Genomic DNA, 27,377 nt, shown 5'->3' with positions numbered 1-27,377 from the left:
CTATCAATCCCATCCACAAGGTCATTAATAAAGAGATTAAAAAGAATCGGGCCTAACACCGATCCTTGTGGTACCCCACTGCTGTTTTCAACCAATTTTGAGTAAGTTCCATTTATAACGACTCTTTGTTTTCCGTCCCTTAACCAATTCTTTACCCACTTGCATACATGTTCCACCAGTATCTGTGTCTGTAGCTTCAGAACAAGTCTGTTGTGTGGAGCAGTATCAAATGCTTTTGCAAAATCCAAATAAATCACATCAGCCGCATGATCAACATCCAGATTTGCACTTACCTCCTCATAGAAACCGAGCATGTTGGTTAGGCACGACCTGTTTATCATGAATCCATGCTGGTTTTCAGTAATTAGACTTTTCTCTGCTATATACTTTTGTAATTCATCTCTTAGAATACCCTCAAATACTTTACATACCACAGATGTCAAACTTACTGGATGGTAGTTACTCGGTTCCACCTTTTTACCCTTCTTAAATATTGGTACAATCTCAGCCGTCCTCCAATCCTGTGGCACTGATCCTATTACAAGAGAGTCTAAGATGATGAGATACAATAACATGCCCAATACTGAGCTTAATTCCCTTAATACTCGTGGATGTATGCCGTCTGGGCAAGGGGATTTATCAATATTTAATTTGCTCAGGCGTGGCTGTACTTCCTCCTGTGTTAAGCAGATAATATTGGGTGGGGAACCTTTACCACTGTCCCCCTGAATATCTGGTACTGGCAGCTCATTAGTGAACACAGAGGAAAAGTATGTGTTGAATATCTCAGCACTCCCTTTGTCCTCTACAATTATATTCCCATGGTTATCTTTAAGATGGCCAATATTATCAGATCTGTTCTTTTTGGCTTTAATATATTTATAAAAATGTTTGGGATTTATTTTAATGTCGTTAGCGATTTGTTTCTCTGTAGATAACTTTGCAAACTTGATTTCATTTTTACATTTTCTACTGAGATCTTTGTAAGTCTGGAATGCTTTTGCTGAGCCCTCAGCCTTCAATGTTTTGAATGATTTTTGTTTTTGTATTATTATATTTACTAATTCCCTATTCATCCATATTGATCTCCTTTTATTCCTAGACATTTCGTTACTAGTGGGTATAAACTTACTACACGATTCATGTAATAGATCTTTAAAAACTCCCCATTTATCTTCAGTATTCCTATTTACCATTACATGATCCCAGTCAATAAGACTGTGTTTCCTTCAGTCGAGTGAATTTTGCTTTCCTAAAATTCCAGGTTTTTGTTGCTCCGCTTCGTATTGTTTTATTGAAAATTATATTAAAACTTACCATATTGTGGTCACTATTGCCCAAGTGCTCCAGGACCTCCACATCTGACATTGTGTCTGGTCTATTAGATAAGACCAGATCCAGCACATTATCCCCACCTGAGTGAAATACTGGTCTTGAATTGTGTATAAAAATGTCCAGCTTTTAGCACATCCAGCAGCCTCTATGTCCCAATTAATGTCAGGATAGTTAAAATCCCCCATAATAAGGGCCCAATTATTATATGCTGCTTTTTCTATTTGTTGCAGCATTTCATCCTCCGTCTGTTCTACTATGTTTGGTGGCTTATAGCAAACGCCAAGTAGTAGTTTACCGTTATTAATCGTTCCATAAATATTTACCCATAAAGACTCCACACTGTCACAGTCTAACCCAATGTCTTCATTCAGGACTGGTCTTAGGCTGGATTTTACAAACAGACAAACCCCTCCACCTTTTCTATTCCATCTGAATTTGGTATAGCCCCCCACATTTGTTACCTGGTCATGGCTCTCATCCAGCCAGGTTTCTGTTATGCCCACTACATCATAATACAGGTCAGTCATTAGAATCTTCAACTCGTCCATTTTACTTGCAAGACTTCTTGCATTCGCCAGCATACATTTAATCTTACCGACACCTTTAATATTCTTAGGTCCGTATTTATTCCTAGTAACCTCCCTACTCGGCTTGCTAACCCCAGTCCCCACTAAGTCCCCATTATCCCCTTCTGTATCCCACTTCCTATGCACTCTATTTAACCCTGCTTGTGTATCCTCACCCTCCCTCCCCAGATCGTAGTTTAAAAGCTCCTCCTGCTGTCTAACCATTCTTTCCCCCAGCACAGCTGCACCCTCCCCATTTAGATACAGCCCGTCCCCACCATATAGCCTGTAGCTGACAGAGAAGTCAGCCCAGTTCTCCATGAACCCAAACCCTTCCTTCCTGCACCAATTTCTAAGACACTTATTAAACTCCCTAATCTCCCGCTGTCTTTCTAGTGACGCTCGTGGCACTGGTAGTATTACTGGACTTTATCTTCTCTCCTAGATCCCTAAAATCATTTTTAAAGGACCTTCCATCTCCCACTGACTTTGTCATTGGTACCGATGTGTATCATGACCGCCGGGTCTTCCCCAGCCCCATCCAGCAATCTGTCTATCAGTCAATCCGAAATATGCCGAACCCGAGCAACTGGCAGACAACACACTGTTCGGCACTCACGGTCGTGGCAACAGATGACCCTATCTGTCCGCCTAATAATAGAATCCCCTACCACCAGTATCTGTCTGACCTTTGCTGCACTCCTACTTCCATCCTTCCTACAGCAAACCTTGTCCTAGTTGCTAGGAGCAACGCCCGGCTGCAGTGATGCTGGCTCTGGACTTGCATCCCTAATATCAGCCAAACAGGCATATTTACAAGGTTCTGCCAGTTCAGGACTAGCCTCCCTGGCACTATTTCCCCTACCCCTTCTTTTAACGGTTAGACCAGCTACTAATCTCTGCATCCTGAGTTTGCCTGCCTCCCCCCACGTCCATCTCACTGGCCCCAGCTAGTGTTTGCTCAGTGAGCTCTAAACTCCTCTCCAGGTTTGCAATGCTCCTAAGTGTTGCAAGCTGCATATTTAGATCCAGTACCTGGGCTTCCAAATACACTACATGCGTGCATATGGTGCAGAAATATTCACCCTCACTGGCGTAGCTATAGGGGTCGCAGCGGTCGCAATTGCGACCGGGCCCCGAAGCCAGGGGGGCCCACGGCCCCCCGCACCACATCAATAAAAAGTTACTATAGTAACTCGGGCCGCGGGCCCCTGTTACTATAGTAACATACTTTACTTACCTTCCTGGTTCCGGATCGCAGCGGAGGTCCTGACGTCAAGCGCTGTGCGCAGCGCATGACATCACAGCGCTATGCCGCCGCGCACAGCATCGAGATTACAGAACTCCCGCCGCGGCCGAAGAGGAAGGTAAGCTTAGCCCTGACTGGCGGGGTCTGACTCCCGGGACCCGCCAATCAGCTGTTTTGAAGGGGCCGCAGCACTCGTACGAGAGCTGCTCCCCTTCATTCCTGTCACTTCATTCCGGTCACACTGTGAATCGGTGTCGGCGATTCACAGTGTGGGCGAGTAGTGAAATGAAGGGGAAGCAGCTCTCGTACGAGTGCTGCGGCCCCTTCAAAACAGCTGATTTGCGGGTCCCGGGCGACACATCAGCTATTGATGGCCTATCCTGTGGATAGGCCATCAATGTTTAGGGACTGCACAACCCCTAAGCCTACGATGTAGCAGGCTTAGGGGGCCCATGAGACAGGATCACAGATTGTGTGATCCTGTCTGCTGGGCCCTGTATCTAAGCCAATCACATGGTAGGCTTAGATACATGGCCCATGCGTGATCCTGTCTGCTGGGCCCTGTATCTAAGCCTACCACACTGTAGGTTTAGATACAGGGCCCCAGCACACAGTAATCTTATACTGTATAAGATTACTGTCGTCTGGACCCTGTATCTAAGCCTACCTTGTGGCAGGCTTAGATACAGGGTCCCACAGACAGTATCACACATGGGCCCTGTATCTAAGCCTTAGGGTATGTGCACAGACACTAATTACGTCCGTAATTGACGGACGTATTTCGGCCGCAAGTACCGGACCGAACACAGTGCAGGGAGCCGGGCTCCTAGCATCATAGTGATGTACGACGCTAGGAGTCCCTGCCTCGCTGCAGGACAACTGTCCCATACTGTAAACATGTTTTCAGTACGGGACAGTAGTTCCACGGAGAGGCAGGGACTCCTAGCGTCGTACATCACTATGATGCTAGGAGCCCGGCTCCCTGCACTGTGTACGGTCCGGTACTTGCGGCCGAAATACGTCCGTCACTTACGGACGTAATTAGTGTCTGTGCACATACCCTAACACATGTGTTCTAATCATTTTTTGTGTGTTTTCTTACAGGTTCGGTCGTTGGACTACGGCGGATTCCAGGACTACTTCGATGACAGCTTTTTTTTTATTAATAAAATGGTTAATGAGGGCTGTGTGATTTTTTTTTTTTTATTTCAATAAAATATTTTTTCTATGTCTTTGTGGTTTTTTTTTTAAACTATATTACTACCGCCTTAGTAATGGCCGCCGGCTGATTGACAGCATCCATTGCTAAGGCGGGGCTTAATGTTAGCCGGTGCAGAGGCTAACACTAACCCCCTTTATTACCCCGGTACCCACCACCACCAGGGGTGCTGGGAAGAGCCGGGTACGATCCAGTACCTGACCATCTGTAGTGATGGTCGGCCACTGGGGTGGCCGCAGGCTGGTATTATCAGGAGGGGAAAGGCCAAAAACAGTGGCCCTTCCCATCCTGGTAATGCTGCCTGCTGCTGCTTTATTGTATCTGGCTGGTTATGAAAATGGGGGGGACCCCACGTCATTTAAAAAATGAATAAAAAAATAATAATTGGAAAGAACGATGTGGGGTCCCCCCCAATTTTCATAACCAGCCAGATACAACACAGCAGCGGCAGGCAGCATTACAAGGGTGGGAAGGGCCACTGTTTTTGGCCTTCCCCAGCCTAATACTACCAGCCTGCGGCCACCCCGGTGCCTGCCCGTCACTACAGATGGTCGGGTACTGGTTTGTACCCGGCTCTTCCCGGTACCCCTGGTGGCGGTGGGTACCGGGGTAATAATGGGGGTTAGTGTAGCCTCTGCACCGGCTAACATTAAGCCCCGCCTTAGTAATGGAGGTTGTCAATCAGCCAGCGGCCATTACTAAGGCGGTGATAATAAAGTTTAAAAAGATACAAGCACATAGAAAAAATATTTTATTGAAATAAAAAAACACAACCCCCATTAACCATTTTATTGAGAATAAAAAAAACGCCGTCATTGAAGTCCTCGTATCCGAAGTCCAACAACCGAACCTGTAAAAAAAACACAAACACACAAAAATAATCAGTAACACATAAAGAAGCAAAATTATTATTCTTACCTATCCTGGGTCCAGCGCTGGAGCCGCAATGTCAGCGAGCTGGGCCCTGTATCTAATCCTATCATGTGTGATACTGTCTGCTGAGCTGTGTATCTAATCCAATCATGTATGATACTGTCTGCTGGGCCCTATATCTAATCCGATCATGTGTGATACTGTCTGCTGAGCCACTGTATCTAATCCTATCATGTGTGATACTGTCTGCTGAGCCACTGTATCTAATCCCATCATGTGTGATACTGTCTGCTGAGCCACTGTATCTAATCCTATCATGTGTGGTACTGTCTGCTGAGCCACTGTATCTAATCCTATCATGTGTGATACTGTCTGCTGAGCCACTGTATCTAATCCTATCATGTGTGATACTGTCTGCTGAGCCACTGTATCTAATCCTATCATGTGTGATACTGTCTGCTGGGCCACTGTATCTAATCCTATCATGTGTGATACTGTGCTGAGCTGTGTATCTAATCCTATCATGTGTGATACTGCCTTCTGAGCCACTGTATCTAATCCTATCCATAGTTTATAGGGTCGTAGTGCTATAGATATGCTATGCTGTCTCATATACACACTTTTTTTTGGGGCGGACACATATGTATTGGGGCTATTTCCCGGACATTTTAAGCCCTGAGGGTATGTTCACACGGCAGCGTCCGTTACGGCTGAAATTACTGTGCTGTTTTCAGGAGAAAACAGCACCGTAATTTCAGCCGTAATGGCATGTGCAGGCGTCTTTTGCTGCGTCCATTACGGAAGTAATTGAAGCTGGTTTTCCATGGAGTCAATGGAAAACGGCTCCATTTACGTCTGAAGAAGTGACAGGCACTTCTTTGACGCGGGCGTCTTTTTTACGCGCCGCCTTTTGACAGCGGCGCGTAAAAAAAAATGACCGTCGGCACAGAACATCGTAAGACCCATTCAAATGAATGGGCAGATGTTTGCCGACGCTTTTGAGCCGCATTTTCGGACGTAATTCAATGCTAAAACGCCCGAATTACGTCCGTAAATAGTGTGTGTGAACCCAGCCTTAGTGACGCCCCGGCTGCTAGTGCTGCATTGTTGGGTCACTTAGGAGACCCAGCGATGCAGCTGAAAGCGGACCGTCGGCCATGAGAAGTTTGCGGGGGGGGGGGCCCAGTAAGAATTTTTGCATCGGGGCCCATGAGCCTCTAGCTACGCCCCTGTTCACCCTCAAACGGCTGTTCAAGGCATGCATACATTGCATGAGACACACACCTGGTAGCATTTTCCATGGACCACATTTTTAAATGGGGATAAACAGTATAGCAAGACTAAAAATGTTGTAGTACAGAATATAGAAAAATGCACAAAGAAAATGTATCTAACCTTATTTTCCTATGTCCTTAAGTCCTCATTCACACGGCAGGGTTTCCCGGCCGGGTGCCGGCCATTCATAAATCGGCCGGCACCCGGCTGCATTAGGAATAATAGACCCCCAATGGGGCTATTCACACGACCGATTTTTTGACGGCCGGGAAAACCGGCCGTCAAAAAATAGGACATGCTCTATCTTTGGCCGGGTACCCGGCCGCCCGGCTCCCATAGAAGTCTATGGGGCCGGGTAATACACGGCCATCACCGGGATGTGTCCCGAGTGATGGCCGGGTTTTCCGGCGCTTGCGCTCTATCTCCTCCTCCTCACAGCGCAGAGTGCATGTGAGGAGGAGGAGTTGATGCCATTCTGACGAAGTACACTGTGTGGCAGGGCCGGGGTGTACAGCAGGTGGAAGGAAGCGCTGCGCTGGCTCCCTTCCCCTGCTTGTTTTCCTGGCCCGGCGACACCTTCGATGGTGCCGCTAGTAGCAGCAGCTGCTGCGGCTGCTACTACTGTAGCGATGCCACTATAGCAGAGCGGGGAGGTATCTCCCCGCTCCGCTATGTGCTAGCCGCACTTTAGCTCCTTGAAGGAGCGGAATCCCCGTGTTTTCGGGGATTCCGCTCCTGGACAGAGCGCTTGATGTCTCTGTCCATATCTGGGCAGTGACATCAGGGGAAACTCCTGAAGCGGAATCCCCGAACACATGGGGATTCCCCTTCAGGAGTTGCCGCTGATGTCACTGTCCAGATCTGCCCGGCCCGGCACAGATGCAAAACTTTATGCAAACCGGCCGGGCAGAATGGCCGATTTTACCGGCCGGCACTCGGGCTCGGGCGCGACCAGTTCGTGTGAATCCTGCCTAAGTTAAACTATGTCCCCTTGGTTAACCATGCACTTATCTGCAAACTCGCATTTGGCTGTACACTCGCTTCACTTGGGAAACCTCACATGTAGTCACTCACCTTATGGCATCATTTACACGAGCGTAATATACGCGCGTGCGACACGCATGCTTTTCACGCGTGTCGTACGCACCTATATTAGTTTATGGGGCAGTGCAGACAGTCTGTGAGTTTTGTGCAGCGTGAGTCCGCTGCGTAAAACTCACGACATGTTCTATACTACGCCGTTTTTCGCGCATCACGCACCCATTGAAGTCAATGGGTGCGTGAAAACCACGCATGCCGCACGGAAGCACTTCCGTGCTAACTGCGTGAATCGCGCAACAGCTGTCAAACTCTGAATGTAAACAGAAAAGCACCACGTGCTTTTCTGTTTACAAACATCCAAACGGGGTGTCATAATGATGGCGGCTGCGCGAAAATCACGCAGCCGCGCATCATACACTGATGACACACGCAGCTGTTAAGTGCCTTTTGCGCACGCAAAACGCCGCGTTTTTTGCGTGCGCAAAATGCACACGCTCGTGTAAGTCAGGCCTATAGCTCAGGCAGCAAACAAGGCCCAGGTGCAGCTAATTAATAGACCAGGTGCAGCCAATCAACTTATTTTTTTGTCCCTTTGAAAAAAAAAATATATATTTTTGGAATTTTTTTAACCCCACCACATGCAAACAATACAAACAATGCAATTAACCCCTTAACGCCGAAGGACGGATATATCCGTCCTCTGCAGCTGCTAGTTCGCGCAGGACGACGGATATATCCGTCCTATGATGGCGCGGGTACTGCCGCTGTACCCACGTGATCAGCGGCAGGAGCACGGCTGTTATACACAGCCTGGCTCCTGCTGCAACTGCTGGAATCGAAGCTCTGATTCCGTCAGTTTAACCCATTAAATGCCGCTGTCAATAGTGACAGCGACATCTAATGTGTTTGACAGAGGGAGGGAGCTCCTTCTGTCACCCCATCGGCGCCCCCGATTCCCCGTTTCCATGGCAGCCGGGGGCCTAACAAAAGACCCCCAGGTCTGCCTTCAGCAAATGCCTGTTAGGCCTTGCTGGAGGCATGGCCTAATAGATTTCCTGTCAGTTTTACACTGACAGGCAATAATGCTTTGGTATACGAAGTATACCAAAGCATTATATATGCGATCAGCAGATCGCATAGTGAAGTCCCCTGGTGGGACTAGAAAAAAAAAGGGAAATCAGTTAAATAAAGTTTGTGAAAAAAAACAAAAAACTTACAGTCAAAATCAAATAAAACTACTTTTTTTGCCCAAAAGTGTCAAAACAAATAACACATGCACATATATGGTACCCCCGCGATCGTAACAACTTGAACAATAAAATGAACACATTAAACCGCCGGATGAATGGCGTCCAAAAAAACAACGGCAAAATTCTCTCTTTTCTCCCATTCCACCCATAAAAAATTAAATAAAAGTTAATCTGCAAATCCTATGTTATTACTCCACACCACCTATCTTGTCGCAAATCTTTTGCTTTAGCCTGGTCTGGCATCAACGGCTAGTAGAGCCACAATTTTATGAATTTAACCAATAAACTTATTTTTAATCGTTCTTCCAGGCGGTGAATCATATTTAATACTGAACGACATTCATTATCTAATTTCAGTGAATCTATACAAATCCTATGTACCCCAAAATAGTACTAATGAAACTACTCATTGGCCCGCAAAAATCAAGCCCACATACGGCCACATTGACGGATAAATAAAAAAAATTACAGCTCTTGAAATGCGGCGATGCAAAAACAAGTAATTTTTTTCTAAACGGTTTTTTTATTGTGCAAACATAGGAAAACATATAAAACCTTTACATATTTGGTATCCCCGTAATCGTGCCGACCCATAGAATAAAGTTAACATGTTGTTTACGCTGCATAGTAAACGGCGTAAATTTATAACGTGAAAATTAATGCTGGAATAGCTACTTCTTTTCAATTCTCTCCTAAAATAAAGTTAATAAACGTTAATCAATATATTATAAGCATCTAAAAATGGTACAATTACAAAATACAACTTGTCCCGCAAAAAACAAGCCCTTATACGGCTATGTAGACGGAATAAAAAAAAAAAGTTACGACTCTTGGAATGTGACCGTGAAAAAACAAAAAATAATCCTTGGTCATTAACATGCAAAATGGCCTGGTCATTAAGGGGTTAAAACAACAATATACCCATATTTGTTTGTGTTGGGGGCACAAACAAATGCCCAAAAAGTCTGCCATTTTAGTTTATCTGGGGCTCTAAAGAACAACTCACTTGGCCACTCATAAGGCCTGTAAAGAGGCTGAAAGAATTAGCCCTGCCTTCAATTCCCTTATATACAAATCACCAGCCTGCCCCACCATACTCAATTTAATTACTCCCATGCCGTCCTGCCATTGGCTGGCAGCCTATGACTTCAATGGATGCAGTACTGACATGCCGTGCTAGTACTGCGGAGCATTAAAGGGAACCTGTCACCAGCATTTCACCTATTAAACCAGTAGGTTGGTGGGGAGAAAAGAGGATCTATATCGGCGCTGCTGTGTGGTCCAAGTCAGTGGAGAAACGAGTAGTCTCTTGTAATATTGATGAATATTTATTGCAGTAGCAACGCGTTTCGACGCCGAACTGGCGTCTTCATCAGGCATAAAAATTGTTTTAAAACAAGACAGTATAAATACACAACACTGAGTAGTGATTGGCCCAATTCAGATGGAGCAGAAGTTGACAAAAACCGCCAAAACCTTGTGGGTCAAAGTTCAAGATAAAAATAGGTAAATAACAGAGAAAACAGTGTGTAATGAGGTTAAGCATTAAAAATAAATGGTACGTGAATAAATACACAGTTAAAATGTGCAACGGGGGATATGCTAAAAAGTAATACGTGTCACATCTGGATTTACGGCAGTAATGGGAGCGCACCCTTTTATTGAAAAATAGGGATGTGGATAACAAGGGTATAGTTCCCAACCGGTGTTGTAACCTTAGGGTAGCGGTGTTGTGTGTTTTTTTGTGATTTTAATATTTTGGTAGTGTGTTGGTTTCAGCTCTTTTTAATGAGACGTTGTCAAGGAGATCGTATAAACTACGGCGGCCGGGAGGGACCAAAGTTAGGAGGTGGAACTCATGTGGTGGAACGCATGGTGGCCCGCACGTTGACACGCAAATCGCGGGGGTAATAGGAAGGAAACAAGAAAATCAAACCAGTTGCTGGGGACATGTAGGTAAGGGAAAAAAATATAATAATATGTATATAGAGACAGGGACTTTATTAAAAAAAAGTATGTATTTAGAAGGTTTATCACTAAGTACGGGTGCGTCTGGATCATAGCGTGGGGGGGGGGTCTCTTTCCCTGGGAAGAACTGCGGGACATTAAGTGTTCGGCCAAATGTTTATTCAATATTGATACGTTAGATGATAGTCTGTTGCTGAGGGGTTATCTAACTGAGTCCGTTAGTTTTGAGTTTCTGGATGTTGTCGTCAAAGGCGACTGGTATATGTAAATAAGTTGGTGGGTGTTGTAACGATATGTTGCTTCAGTTGTTTGATTATCAAAAACGGGAACATCGTGTGTTTCACTGGTAGTGTGTTTGCATCAAATAGATTAGCTAAAGGATCGAGCATGCATGAGGGATGGTTGATGTTGGTAGGGTTAGTCCAAAGCGGACTCCGAAATGTCGTTCAGGCCTCTTGGATATAGTGTGTCCATTTTGAAGATCCAAAAGTTTTCCCGTTGTTTTAGTTTATTGAACCTATTTGGAACATCTGGATGGATGTGTTCTATAGGAGTAATACTGATTACATTAAATTGGCATTTATGTATCTTTGCCCAGATACATAAATGCCAATTTAATGTAATCAGTATTACTCCTATAGAACACATCCATCCAGATGTTCCAAATAGGTTCAATAAACTAAAACAACGGGAAAACTTTTGGATCTTCAAAATGGACACACTATATCCAAGAGGCCTGAACGACATTTCGGAGTCAGCTTTGGACTAACCCTACCAACATCAACCATCCCTCATGCATGCTCGATCCTTTAGCTAATCTATTTGATGCAAACACACTACCAGTGAAACACACGATGTTCCCGTTTTTGATAATCAAACAACTGAAGCAACATATCGTTACAACACCCACCAACTTATTTACATATACCAGTCGCCTTTGACGACAACATCCAGAAACTCAAAACTAACGGACTCAGTTAGATAACCCCTCAGCAACAGACTATCATCTAACGTATCAATATTGAATAAACATTTGGCCGAACACTTAATGTCCCGCAGTTCTTCCCAGGGAAAGAGACCCCCCCCCACGCTATGATCCAGACGCACCCGTACTTAGTGATAAACCTTCTAAATACATACTTTTTTTAATAAAGTCCCCGTCTCTATATACATATTATTATATTTTTTTCCCTTACCTACATGTCCTCAGCAACTGGTTTGATTTTCTTGTTTCCTTCCTATTACCCCCGCGATTTGCGTGTCAACGTGCGGGCCACCATGCGTTCCACCACATGCGTTCCACCTCCTAACTTTGGTCCCTCCCGGCCGCCGTAGTTTATACGATCTCCTTGACAACGTCTCATTAAAAAGAGCTGAAACCGACACACTACCAAAATATTAAAACACAAAAAAACAAAAAAACACACAACACCGCTACCCTAAGGTTACAACACCGGTTGGGAACTATACCCTTGTTATCCACATCCCTATTTTTCAATAAAAGGGTGCGCTCCCATTACTGCCGTAAATCCAGATGTGACACGTATTACTTTTTAGCATATCCCCCGTTGTACATTTTAACTGTGTATTTATTCACGTACCATTTGTTTTTAATGCTTAACCTCATTACACACTGTTTTCTCTGTTATTTACCTATTTTTATCTTGAACTTTGACCCACAAGGTTTTGGCGGTTTTTGTCAACTTCTGCTCAATCTGAATTGGGCCAATCACTACTCAGTGTTGTGTATTTATACTGTCTTGTTTTAAAACAATTTTTATGCCTGATGAAGACGCCAGTTCGGCGTCGAAACGTGTTGCTACTGCAATAGATATTCATCAATATTACAAGAGACTAGTCGTTTCTCCACTGACTTGGACCACACAGCAGCGCCGATATAGATCCTCTTTTCTCCCCACCATCCTACTACACATCAGCGGTTACCCTCGGAAACCGGTTTGGATCTGGCAGCAGCACTCGTGGTTATTATCCGCTTTTACCCTACGGCAATCTGGTGAGCATGGTCTTTTATTCCTCCATCAGCCTACCCTACTGAATTACACCATGTGGTGCCGTGGTCTTTTTTCTATACCCCACCTATTAAACCAGCAATACCTGGTGGTAGCGGGTGAAAAATCATTTCTATATAACCTATAATTGTCTTCTTAGTCGGCTCTGTAGCTTTAGTATTCAGTTTTTTAGTGTTCTCACATCGTATGCTAATGAGTATAAAAGAGTCAAATCTTCATTTGAAAAGAGTCAAATCTTCATTTGAAAAGAGTCCTATCTTCATTCCTCAAGTCTTTCAGAGTTTACCGCGCCTTCTTACTTTTGATTCACAGCTCCTCGCCTTCCCCCAGCACACAAAATCCCGTGCTTGTGCATTGATGTCCTCTTCTGGGATGTGCGCACAAAGGGAAAACGGATTATTACGATAAAAGGCGCAAAATGTTTGCAGAGCGTTATATACAGTCGGAGGAGGAGTTTAGGAGAGGGGATAGTGGCAATGAACTTTTGATAGCAGCGGCCAGTGAGGGATAAGTAAAGTTCAAAAGGGGAAATGCTGGTGACAGGTTCCCTTTAAGTCGGACAGCCACAGGAGGTGGGAGGAAACAGCATGGTTACATCCTGTGCACTGTCTGCTCCCTCCTCACTCGTAAGTGAACGTCGGAAGAGAGCGACAGGGCGGAGCTTCGTCATGTAGCTTGGCCTGACGGTGCCATTATTAAACCGAATCAACTATTCTGTCTAAACACAGAATCGTCAGAGGCCTCAAAGGCGAATTAATCAAATTAATCGCCCAGCCCAAATGGGCATACATTAAGATCAGTACGCAGCACTTACTGTAATGTACATATTTGAAAATTACCCCAAAACAGAGAGGTTTCGATCTACTCTATATTGATCAGGACAAAACAAAACAAATTTGCACTAAAAGTGCACATTTTTATGCCATTGCACGTTGAGGAACTGCTATTTACATTTAGTTTTTATTAGAAAATTAATTAGATTTGACCATAATGATAACTTTTCTGTCAAGACCTTTATATAGAAAAGCCTTCCACCTATATAGTTTAGGAATGTGGTAAAATCTGAAACAAATATCTTCTGTATCCTCACATCAGATTTTTATTTCTTTAACACACAATCCACAAATATGTAGTCATTTAGACCATTAGAAGAGTTCCCTACATTCAGAAGCAGCAGGCCATACGTTTTGGGGAGCCACGCCCCCTTTTTAAGTGCTTGAGGGAGGGGACATTACTTGGCGAATGGTCTAAATGACTGTATATCCAAGGATTGTGTATAAACAAAATAAGAATCTCCTGATGTGGGGCTACAGAAGTTTGTTTTATATTTTACCATGCTTCTAAACTATACAAGTAACATTTACACAAAATGTTTGGTCGAAGACTGGTTGGTAAGAAAGATTTTTATCAAAGAGTTAAGCCTCTGTATTTTACCTAATCCCCACCTTTCAACACAAAGTTATTTTTCATATTATATCTAAAAACAATAAAACTCCAAATCTGCATAATTATAGCGTTACATGATAAAATTCTAGGGGGGGGGGGGGGCTTACTGCCTATTGTTTTATTATTGAGTTCAATATGTAGACAGTATGCAGTAAGTTCCCTCTAGTGGTGGCTACAGGAAGCCAGACCTACAACCCTAAAGAATGTCTATGCAGGGTATTTGAACCTATTTATGTTGTCCAAAGTTGGACATTCACTTTAAAGAGGCTCTGTCACCGGATTATAAATGCCCTATCTCCTACATAATCTGATCGGCGCTGTAATGTAGATAACAACAGTGGTTTTTATTTTGAAAAAGGATAATTTTTGACCAAGTTATGAGCAATTTTAGATTTATTCAAATTTGTTTCTTAATAGACAACTGGGCGTGTTTTTACTTTTTACCAACTGGGCGTTGTACAGAGAAGTGTATGACGCTGACCAATCAGCGTCATACACTTCTCATTGTTCCAGTGTGATTGTGCAGTGAAAGAAGCTGGGCTGGAACAATGAGAAGTGTATGATGCGGATTGGTCACTGATTGGTCAGCGTCATACACTCCTCTTTACAACGCCCAGTTGGTCAAAAGTAAAAACACGCCCAGTTGTCTATTAAGAAATAAATTAGCAGAAATTTAAAATTGCTCATAACTTGCTCAAAAATGATCGTTTTTAAAATAAAAACCACTGTTGTTATCTGCATTACAGTGGCGATCAGATTATGTAGGAGATAGGGCACTTATAATCTGGTGACAAAGCCTCTTTAAGGATGTTTTTTTTTTTACAACTTTTATACTTTCCGCACAATTTTCACCATTACCTACTATTTGCTTTATGTTGCAGAAGAAGAGCAACACAAGTACAAATATAAGTAAACAGCCCCTGAGGAAGAAATGCAACTAGTAACAGTAGCTACGTAGTTGGAAAAAAAAAAGAGACCGTTTTTTCTGGAAATAAAATAGTGGAACTAGATTATATGAGCCAACAGGACATGCAGATTCAACACAGCATAATGATCCCCAAGTGTTCATCCTTGTAGCTGGTATGTAATTCATACAGTTCCATTCTGTGGCATGTTTGTGGTTTATGTAAAAAACCAGAAATGGATAGTTTGGGTTACAACAAGTAATTCTTCAAGAGTTTGTGGATTTATAAACACATAGATGGCGCCTAAGGAACTTATTTTTCTGTCTAAAAATGTAATTTGGGCTCCCTTTATCTATCCCATAATACCACAACAAGCTGAGAAAACCATCAGCTGCACAAGAGGACAGAAAGCTGAAATCAACAGTTTATATGTAATTTGATCAAACATCCTTAGGGCTTATTCAGACGTTATTTTCACGCGCGTCGCACGGACCTATGTTAGTCAATGGGGCCGTTCAGACAGTCCGTGATTTTCACGCAGCGGGTGTCCGCTGCGTAAAACTCACGACATGTCCTATATTTGTGCGTTTTTCGCGCATCACTCACCCGTTGAAGTCAATGGGTGCGTGACAATCACGCGCAGCACACGGATTCAGTTCTGTGTGACGCGCGTGATTCACGCAACAGCAGTAAAAACTATGAATGAAAACAGAAAAGCACCACGTGCTTTTCTGTTTACAAACATAAAAACAGAGTGTCATAATGATGGCGGCTGCGCGAAAATCACGAAGCCACGCATCGTATGCGGATGACACACGGAGCTTTTATGGAGCTTTTGCACGCGCAAAACGCTGCATTTTTTGCGCGCGCAAAACGCACACACTCGTGTGAATCCGGCCTTAACGTTATAAAGCATCAATATCACTGAAAGTCATTTTAAATGGAATTACAAAAGACAGACATAGCAATAAATGTAAATACAAGCTAGGCGAGGAAAAGATAGGGCAGATCTAAAAAATATCAAGATGTCATTAAGGAACAGATTCATTTTTACAGTGTCTCCACACGTAGGGTGTTCACTTTTACGTTTAAATAAAAGAATGCAACAAGATGGCCATTGTTTTGCCATAGACTTCTAATGTAAAAGAGAACAGAAAAGAATGTTAGACATGTGGGCGTCTGTTATTAGCCCCTTTCGCACCGCACCCAATGTGTTTCTGGCGTTGGCTTTAAAATTAAACAGCCAGAGGTCTAACATAGCCCCTCAGGGAAGTCCTGTAACAATACTTGTTTATTGACGGCGTCCTAAGGAGATTAAAACATATTCCAGTCAAAACAAAGAAGCTCATCATTGTGCACAAGACCTACTTAACCTTCTCTCCATATTTCTGTTAGTTGCAGAATTTTTGTTTTTTTTGGTAGTCCATTTTATTAATACTGGCCTATAGAGCTCTGTGTACCATGTCCATGGCAAGGTTATTCCTACAGCTCATCTGCCGGTATACTTGGTCATGGCATTGTGTGTCAAGCATCATACATAACATATAATGGAGTATGCGTGAAGTGCATGTTATCAGACCAGTCTCCTCCATCTTCGAGCCAGTGTTTCATTCACCAAGTAAAGAGAAAAATTAATTTGCTCCCTACACAAACCTTGAAAGTGACAGTCTCTGATTGAAGACATTCTGTTCATGTTACAATACAGCTTATACAAGGTTAGAAATAGGTAGACAAGCAAGCTGACCCTCCCACTGGCTGAAAATAGCAGCACCTTCCAGCATGAAACAACATCAGAGAAGTACTGAGCATATTGAGGGACTTCGACTGCTTTGACCAGAGTGTCTGAGGTTGAAGAGAAATTACTCCGAAAATAGGTAGCATTAACAATTTTATTATATGCAAATTACTATAAAATAGTTCAGAATATTATCTAATAAAATTACCTTTAAGGTGTTAGTAAAATAACAGCAATATGAAAAAAATACTGGCCTAGGGCTCCCATGAAAAATTATATAATACAAACTGTATGAAACCATAATATATTTTCTATATAAAGCAACCGGAATGACATTAGAAATCAGGCATTTCCATGTGGATTCCAAAAGAGCATATAAAGACTTTCAATCCATTCTTGAGAAAATAATGGACATCAGGTCATTATGTTTTAATGGGATCTTTCCAGCAAACCGGATAACGGGATGTTATAACTATATAAGGCCAAGTTCACACTACCGTTACTCTCTGTTTAGCCCTCTTCCGTCAGAGAAAGAGATGAACGAGAGTCCAAACGGAAAGCATCACTTCCGTTAGAATTACCATGGATTTCAATGGTAATTCTTTTGTTTCAGATGCATGCCGTTTGCATCCGTTCGCTATGTTTCCATTTTTTTGATGGAAGCAAAAAACTGCAGTCTGCAGCACATTTGCTTCCGTGAAAATAAACGGAAACCTAGCGAACGGATGCAAACTAAATGCATTTGCAACAAAAAAAAATTACCATTGAAATCAATGGTAATTCTAACGGAAGAGGGCTAAACGGAGTTTCACAGTAGTGCGAAAAGAGCCTAACACACAGATGGCTGGATCCTCGAACACTTAGATAGCTCCCTTCTTCATGTTTAATTTCTAAAGTAAATATTTTCTCACTGTTCTATTACATTTTTTTTTTGTGCATGCAGCTTAGTTTTCTGCAATACATTTCCTTCACAAAACAATTCAAGTCTCTGAAGATAAAAACTGTTTGGCCAAGTTTCTGCTTAGCGACTATTCTGGCTGTCTTCATGCTGTCTGACATAGTCACACAGCACATTCTATGCCAAAAATATTGTTACATAATCTGCAGACATTAGATAGCCAAAACCTAAGCCATATGCTTTTATTTGCAAACTAATAAATATCTCCAAATATAAACCCGTGGAAAAATATGATAATTTGGAAATTATTTCTCAAAAAATAAAATTGAATTCACAAAAGAAACACCTTTTCCATATGAATGCCACTAACAAAGATAAGTTGTTGCAGACCCGGCCCGCCCATGTATTACTTGGTCGGCCATTCATATAAATAGCCTGCATAGAATACTAAATTTTCCTTGCAACGTTCCCTGCCAGGGAAATGCATGGAGAATGGCTGCTTCCACCAGTGCCAACAGCTGCTCACCATGGGTTTCTGATTCTCCCCTATTAGCCATAGCGTAGAGCTGTTAAGTAATCATGGCAAGCCTGCTCTGGCAGGCTTGACCGAACAAAGTTTTACTTACTTATTTGAGTGATAGCCAATACTACCATTTCCCTGTAGTGGTCACTGGAGGGAAAATGTGCTGCTGGACAAAAAACATTCCACCGGCAATATCAGCTAAAGAGCCAAAGGGGTTGTCTAGGTGAGACAACCACTTTAAGGTGAGACGTCTTTAAAGAGGCTCTGTCACCAGATTTTGCAACCTCTATCTGCTATTGCAGCAGATCGGCGCTGCAATGTAGATTACAGTAACGTTTTTATTTTTTAAAAACGAGCATTTTTGGCCAAGTTATGACCATTTTTGTATTTATGCAAATGAGGCTTGCAAAAGTACAACTGGCCGTGTTTAAAAGTAAAAGTACAACTGGGCGTGTATTATGTGCGTACATCGGGGCGTTTTTACTACTTTTGCTAGCTGGGCGTTCTGACGAGAAGTATCATCCACTTCTCTTCAGAACGCCCAGCTTCTGGCAGATCACGCTGTGACGTCACTCACAGGTCCTGCATCGTGTCAGACGAGCGAGGACACATCGGCACCAGAGGCTACAGTTGATTCTGCAGCAGCATCAGCGTTTGCAGGTAAGTAGCTACATCGACTTACCTGCAAACGCCGATGCTGCTGCAGAATCAACTGTAGCCTCTGGTGCCGATGTGTCCTCGCTCGTCCGACACGATGCAGGACCTGTGAGTGACGTCACAGCGTGATCTCTCGAGAACACGGCTGTGTCTGCACTGCCAGAAGCTGGGCGTTCTGAAGAGAAGTGGATGATACTTCTCGTCAGAACGCCCAGCTAGTAAAAGAAGTAAAAACGCCCTGATGTAACACACATAATACACGCCCACTTGGACTTTTAAACACGCCCAGTTGTACTTTTGCAAGCCTCATTTGCATAAATACAAAAATGGTCATAACTTGTGCAAAAATGCTAGTTTTTTAAAAATAAAAACGTTACTGTAATCTACATTGCAGCGCCGATCTGCTGCAATAGCAGATAGGGGTTGTAAAATCTGAAAATCTGGTGACAGAGCCTCTTTAAGTTCATAGTCTTTCATTGGGCCACCGTCTCTGAGGGGCACAGCTTTGTTCTAATCCTAGATCAATGAGAGCATAAAAATTTCCCAACATGTTGGTCCATCTCAAACTGCAAAAATTATTTTTCATTTCCCTAATGAATCCAAAACTACAGATGTAGCTGTCTTTATTTTGACTTTTAACGCATTAACCGCTTAAGGACACAGCCAATTTTGGCCTTGAGGACAGAACAATTTTTTTATATTTCCCGCTTTGCATCCCGATGCTTTTTTATTTTTTTTACGACGTAGTTATATGAGACTTTTGTTTTTTGCGGGACGAGTTGTACTTTATGTAGGTACCATTTTTTGGTACAAATATATTATTGTTTCATTTATATACATTTTTATTTTGGCGAAAATGCAGAGAAAAAGCAGTTCCACTGCAGTTTTAATATTTTTTTTTACACCATACACCGATCATCATAAATAATGTTATACATTTGTTGTACAGGTTGTTACGGTCGTGGCGATACCAAATATGTCTATATTATTTCATGGTTTGGGACTTATATTTTAAAAAGTTTATTTATTATTAAAAAAAATGTGTGGTTCTGTGTATTTTTTTTTACTTTTTATTTATTTATCATACATTTTTTTCTACATTTATTTAACTTTTTTTTTTAATCCTATAAAGGGATTTTTCATTTTTATTTTTTAACTGTAAGGTACTGGCATAGATGTATATGCCAGTACATTAGCCTGTGTACTGATTGTACACAGGCAGTTGTTAGGGCATACCTCAGTATGCCCTAACAACAGGCAATATGTTCAGACAGCCCTGGGGTCCTTCAATGGACCCTGGGCTGTCTGGCCATACAAGTTATGGGCTTTGATCACGTCACAGTTATTTTCTGTGACACGATCAATGTGCAGTCCCCCCTCATTGAACGCCGCGATCAGCATTTATCACGGCATTCAAGGGGTTAACGGCGGAGAGAAGATGTTTCTCTTCTTTCTGCTGTTAGAGCGGGGCCGTGGCTGTGTATTACAGCCGTTGCCCCACTCTCGATCGCACGCAGAGACAGCTGTCACACAGGACGAGAATGCTCGTCCTAATGCGCAAAGTACCCGCCGCTCAGGACGAGCATTCTCGTCCTGTGTCGGCAACCAGTTAAATACACATTGTCAAGAAACTTTAACTTTACTTTTTCATGGCTTTTCAATGGCTTTTGTTGTGTGATATCACACTGCAACAAGTCAAGATAAGAGTCAAGATAAAGATGGCTACATCCGTACTTCAGTCAGGTGTTAAGGGGGTTTTACACTGGGCAATTATCGGGCAGACAAGCGTTCATATAACGTACGGTTTTAAAAAGTTAAATATTATTTGTTTTGGCAGCACATCTCCCTGTGTAAACAGGGAGACGCGCTGCCGACATGATAATAACGTATGGGGACGAGCGATCGGAGTAACGAACGCTAGTCCCCATCCATCGATTCGAGTGACTTGAGCAAACGAGTGCCGATCAACGATGTCTCGTTGATCGGGGCTCGCTGCACTGGCCTATTGTCGGCCGGCGTAAAAGGCCCTTTACGGCACCCGCTTCTTGCTAACCTACAGACAGTAGTAGAAGAGGCAGACGGAATGGAGTAAATAGGACTGGCATAAACACAAGGTTTGTGTATAAAGGAGACATTATGGAGACATATAGACATGCATTGGAGTTGCATACACAAAACAGTAGGATTGTTAGTATTTTTTTAATTAATCTTCTAATCAAGACTATTTGCAAAATGTATGCATTTTTTTTTTTATTTCATTGCAGCAATAATAAAATGTCTGCAAAAGTCATAATAAATACCCTTTGTGGACCTGATATACACAGCAGCTACTGTACAACCTTTAATTCGTATATCATTTGAATGAATTCTGCAGACATAAAGCATGTGTTAGATCATTTCTAATGTCAGGACAGTTGTATTATAGAGATTCTAACCATTACCTTGCATGTAAGAGGCTTGTGATTTATATTACAGGGTTTGCTGTTGTGACGACAACATGAAGGAATATGTGCTTTTCTACTTCCTGGCTCTGTGCTCTGCCAAGCCATTTATATTACCTCCAAAGTACATGGCACTAACTGATCTCATGCTGAATGACATGGATGATGATGATGATGATGATGACGACGACAAAAACTCACTATTCCCATTTAAAAGGAACATGCCATTTCGACCCACCTCATCTCCATTTGACATGCACCCAATATGTCCGTTTGGATGCCAGTGTTATTTAAAGGTGGTGCAGTGCTCAGACCTTGGTGAGATAACAAGAACCTTTCATTGTCATATCATTGTACGTGAAACTTGCATATAGAAAATTTTGTCCTAAAATGGAAGAATCACCAATAAATATATTCCCTGAGTTGTCCCCAAATGTTTTTATTCTCTTCATTCGTTTTTAGTTATATGGCATATCTGTTATTTATACTAGGATACTTTCCTTCTTCCTATAGAATTGCATAAGTAGACAGATTTCACATTCAATAGTCTGAGGTATGAAACCTTATGTTAGTTGTAATGGCAGTCATATATATTGGCTACCAGCTTTTTCAGAAACTGATGTAACAACTGTAGAAAAGTTAGTGTCATTATTCAGTTTATCTACCCAATCTGACATTGGGCGTGGAAAGAGACAGGGAGGCAACCACACAACGCTGAAGAGTCTCGTGCACAGATCGTATTCTAATTAATAGGAGCTGCGCACAAGATTTTTGGGGAATCATACAGATGCCCCAGCAATGTCAGATTGAGCATGAGAAGAGACTTCTAGTCATAATCTGTACAAAACATACATACACTGTATTATGCCTAGTGCAAGGCCTGAGGGGGCTCTGCATGACACAGAGATTTAAAGAAAGAATCCATATTGGGCCCTGTACTAGACATAACTTCGCGTATGAGTTTAGTTAAGAGTGCACCTTTAACAGATGAGGTAAATCACAGACTGAGGGTATGTTCACACGCAGTGGTTTCAGACGTAATTCGGGCGTTTTACACCTCGAATTCCGCCTGAAAAATGGCTCCATTACGCTTACAAAAATCTGCCCATTGCTTGCAATGGGTTTTACGGTGTTCTGTTCCCACGAGGTGTAATTTTACGCATCGCTGTCAAAATACGGCGCGTAAAAAGACGCCCGCGAAAAAAAGTGCAGGACATTTCTTGGGACGTTTTTGGAGCCGTTTTTCATTGACTCCATTGAAAAACAACTCCAATAACGGCCGTAAAATACGCAGTGAAAAACGCGAGTTGTTACAAAAACGTCTGAAAATCAGGAGCCGTTTTAGCTTGAAAACAGCTCCATATTTTCAGACGTTTTTGAGTTTGCGTGTGAACATACCCTTAGAGGTGATATTTTGGGAATAAATTCTTTAGCAGGCATAACTCAGTAATGAGGTTATGTGTTAAAATAACCATCCCTGTTGCATTTAAAGGTAATCTGTCAGATGTGAGCCCATCAATCTGTACACAGAGCTAGGCAAGTCCTGTGGAGTGGAGTCTATCCATATCCCCGATTATAGTGCACGAAAAAAAAGAAAGTTTAAATACCTCACCCGCCGCATACTAATTTGCATGCAGCGGGTGAGGTATTCAAACTTTATTTTCCCTGCTATTTCCCAGCTGGCGTATTCATGAACTGCCACTCCCCCCGCCAAGCCGTCAACTATTGACAGCTTTCTCCCTATTACTGTGCATAGGGAGAAAGCTGTCAATCATCACATCGAGGGCGGGGAGAGAAGTAGCTCATGAGTATGCCAGAAACTTTTCTCACAGAGCAATGCAAGCACTTCAACATTTAAAAAGTAAGTTAACAAACATGACATAAATATCACACACAAGTGAGAGACCGCTAAAATCAGTTTGTCTGAGGGCAGCATACAGCTGCTGACAGGTTCCTCTTTGAAAATCTGAGAGTGATTGAGCTAGAGAATTCAAAAGATATATATAGCTGGAATAATTAGAATATGTAGAATTGCAAGTTGCCATGGTAGTAAATAAAGTTGAAACTTCTGCACTCATTCAAGCAAGCTGTCTCTTAAAGGGGAGGGGTGAGTGGCAACTTTAATGTGCGCTAGAAGGCTTGTAGACAGTGTGACTGGGACCGGTCTGCAGTTCTACTGTATCTGAAACCTGGCAGACAATGATCAACAACTTTCTGTCCTTGAATTAGTTGGAAGAACAGCACAAATAGCTTTAAAGGAAAAAGGCTTCCCATAGGTACTGTACATAATTAGCTAAGAGCACTGAAGTTTTTTTTTAACTGGAGGTATGCTTTAAAAAATGTTCTGACTCTGGAAGACTTCTTGTGTCCTTGTAATCCACAGACGCCTGTTGATTTCAATGGATACTGTGTAAATTTTTCTTTTCTCTGAAGGGTAGCAGCATTAGCAGTTGATTGTGGTAGTCCGAGCAAGGGACCAAAAGTAAGAGTGGTGCGGTTTTTAAGGGAAATAAAAAAACAGACCCTATTTTCTAAGCTCAGACAACCCCTTTCAAGCTTTTGGTAGGTATACTTTTCTGAAATTCGGGTCAACGTTGGAACAAATGTCATATCTATGGCCACTTCTACAAGGCAGTATTTTGCCTTAGAATTTATTAGTCGAAGCCAGGATTGAGTCCAAAAAACGAAAGAGGTACAAATCTTCCCAATATACTTTTCCTCTATATATTACACTCCTGGTTTTGGCTTTCAGATACTGAGAAAAAATACTGACCTAAGTACTGCTCTGTGAATGTTGCCCATATATAACTTTTGACAATTTCTCATACAAAATTTCAATGTAGGAATGTAATGTACTATTTTACACTATCATTCATTCGCATACGTAGTTTTATATAGTGACAACCTTTTTCTGTACAATGAACAGGTTTGGCATCCATACCGGCCAAAATTCCTTATGACACAAAATTATTAGATCTTCAGAACAACAAAATAAAAGAGATTAAAGAAAAGGATCTACAAGGTCTTACAGCTCTTTCGGTAAGCTATGCCTTGTTTAGAGCTCTTTTTTGTTTTGCTTTGTATTCTCCATTTTGTAGCATTTATCAAACCTTTCGGAAAGATTTACCTTCATCACTCTGCTGGGACCCACTCCTGTTTGTGCAATAAAATACATACAGGAAAATAAGACTTTGTTCACACTGGTGCCATGACCGATTCGATGTGTCGGTTATGATTTATTTTCTAACTGAACCGGACAGATCTCAATGTTAGTTTCTGCGTCTTTTTTTTTTTACAGCTTTCAGATCGACGCACGTCAGGAGGTTCACTGAGCTATGATGCGCACTAATAGACTTTATTGGGGGTGTAATGTGCATGCCTCTATTACATGCCAGAAGTTTTTCCTAAATACTCTTGAATACCCCAGTCAGAGTTTGACTAATGAAAGCAATAACGCGAACGAGGACATCTGTACTAGAACAATAAGCTTACACATTTTATGTAAGAATCTGTGGCATTCTTAACAGTATTATACATTGTTTTATAATATGTACTTGTTATTTTTCTAGGCTTTGTTTCTTAACAACAATAAGTTATATAAAGTTCATCCAAAAGCCTTCCAGTCAATAAACAAGTTACGGAGACTATACCTGTCCCACAATCAACTCACAGAAATTCCATCCAACCTCCCAAAATCCTTGGCAGAGCTGAGAATTCATGACAACAAAATTAAAAAAGTACAAAAGGATTCCTTTAAAGGCATGGCGTCCTTACACGTTTTAGGTAGGTGTGTCTCCTGGGGATATTATTCATCGAAAAGCATGTCAATGGCTGCAGAAATAGCTCACATTTTATGGCGAGCTTGTAATACTGTTTGTTCCTGCAGGTATTTGCCAAATGCATCATTCTTGGTTAATTTGCAGAAACACAATGTAAAACATTCTGCCATTATAGAACAATTACAGACATGTGTATAACCTAGGGCAACAAATCTAACATTAGAAAGATGACGAAAATAGATTTTTTTTCGTGGGTTACAACATAGCTTGCCAGACCTTATTTAGGAGTTTCATAGAAAAGGGTATTAATACATATGCACTCACATCTATTAAAAATTATGGTTATTTTTTTTTTTTATTTTTTTTTTTATTCCACTGTAAGTTCTAGTCAAACCAATTAACTTTAGAAGTCATATTATTCGTTGAATAAGTTCCCCCTGTGTACAAATTATTACATGATCTGTCACATGATGTCAGTATAAATACACCTGTTCTGAAAGGCCCGAGTCTGCAAAACCACTAAGAAAGCAACGTGAAGACTAAGTAGCTAACAGGTCAGAGACGAAATTGTGAAGTATAGATCAGGGTTGGGTTGTAAAAAAAAAATATCCAAAGCTTTGGACATGTCATGGAGAACCATTAATCTGTTATAACAAAATGAAAAAAATATGGCACAACTACAAACCTGATAAGAGAAGGCCACCCACCAAAACTCACAGACCGGGCAAGGAGGGCATTAATCAAAATTTCAACAAAGGCATCAACAAGAACACTGAAGGATCTCCAAGGATCCACTGCGGAGATGAAAGTATCTGTCCATAGAACCACTATAAACTCCACAGAGTGGGGCTTTATGGAAGAGTGGCCAGAATATAGCCATTGCACATGCTCCACCACTGCTCTCATTCACTTTCTATGGGGCTATCTCTGGCAGCCCGGAAGAAAGTGAAAGTAACTGTGGCCGAGCATGAACAGTACCCCTCCATTCAGGCACTCGGGAACCCCTGTTCTCAGGACCGGTGGGGCTCCCAGCAGTCGAACCCCTACCGATCAGACATTTACCACCTATCCTTTGGACAGCTTTTTTTATGGCTTTTTTTTGTGGTGTTTTTCATTTAGTGTTATTTTGTACATGCTTTTTTTTATGCTGTTTTTGAAGTCTCATATAGACTTGCGAAAAAATGCAGCAGCAAGTTCATATGCCATATACTGTTCAATTACATAAAAAAGACTTTGGTATGTTTATTGACCCAAGTTAGGTTCATTTTGTAAAACTGTATTTTCTGCCCAGAGTTTCCCTTTAACAGACGTGTAGTTTAATAACATTAAAACTTGTTACTAACAGTAGTAGCTTTGTTGCCAGTAAGCTTCAGCTTGATTAATCGCAGGGATCTAAAAACCTGCACATCAATACCACCAACAAACTACATTTTTAACACAACTCTCCATATCACACTGGTAATAGTCGACTATGTTTGACAGAAATGAGTGCAAATCCCCTTGAAAATGAAGGAATAGAACCAGGAGCATTTGAAGGACTGACAGTCTACCATGTCAGGATTGCAGAAGCCAAACTGACATCCATCCCTAAAGGTTGGTAATATTTTGCATTGATAAGTAGCAAACTAATGAACTATAGACGTCAGACAAAGTGCTCAAAATGTTCAGACTGCACACCTTGCAGCACAAATTGTATCTATAGAGTATAATGTATATGTATGATTATATATATATATATATATATATACTACATTTATATCTTTAATGTGTTTTCTCGGGCTATGACCACTAGACTAGGGACACTATACAAGCAAACTTTACAATTGCAAGTAAAAGTAAGTGAAACCATTTGGTATTACCTGGATTTCTTCATTGATTACAATTAAAAAGTGTTCTGATTGTTATTTAAGTCACAATCATAGACAAATGCAATCCAACTGAACTATTAATACACAAACAATTTTACTATTCATGTATTTTATTGAGTACATTGAGTAAACATCCACAGTGCAGTGAGAAAAAGTAAGTGAACCTCTGTGTTAATGACTTCTCCAAGAGCTAATTGGCAAATGGTGTTTTAATTAATGAGATGATTGAAAGTGTGGGTTTTCACAGGTGCTTTGCCTTTTAAATAAAGGCATACAATGTCTGGTTACTGACAAATCTGTTCTCAAGAAAGTTTAGTTA

At 41.8% G+C, this 27,377-nt stretch overlaps 2 protein-coding genes across 3 annotated transcripts in view; one reads left to right on the top strand and one right to left on the bottom strand.

Annotated features, from left to right (window-relative positions):
- Positions 1 to 27,377, bottom strand: part of CENPP (centromere protein P) — a 392,723-nt gene that overhangs the window by 162,555 nt on the left and 202,791 nt on the right. The gene's annotated exons all lie outside the window — the stretch shown is intronic.
- The window catches only part of ASPN (asporin), a 50,288-nt gene that overhangs the window by 14,063 nt on the left and 8,848 nt on the right, over positions 1 to 27,377 (top strand). Inside the window, exons 2-5 of the mRNA XM_075832322.1 lie at positions 21,446 to 21,729; positions 24,338 to 24,450; positions 24,981 to 25,194; positions 26,673 to 26,783. Of these exons, the coding sequence (XP_075688437.1) occupies positions 21,468 to 21,729; positions 24,338 to 24,450; positions 24,981 to 25,194; positions 26,673 to 26,783 (700 nt within the window). The 5' untranslated portion in view covers positions 21,446 to 21,467. The remainder of the gene's footprint in view (positions 1 to 21,445; positions 21,730 to 24,337; positions 24,451 to 24,980; positions 25,195 to 26,672; positions 26,784 to 27,377) is intronic.

Source organism: Rhinoderma darwinii, chromosome 7 (genome assembly GCF_050947455.1).
Source record: "Rhinoderma darwinii isolate aRhiDar2 chromosome 7, aRhiDar2.hap1, whole genome shotgun sequence".
NCBI classification, from domain to species: Eukaryota; Metazoa; Chordata; class Amphibia; order Anura; family Rhinodermatidae; genus Rhinoderma; species Rhinoderma darwinii.
This window is presented reverse-complemented; position numbering and strand designations above follow the sequence as displayed.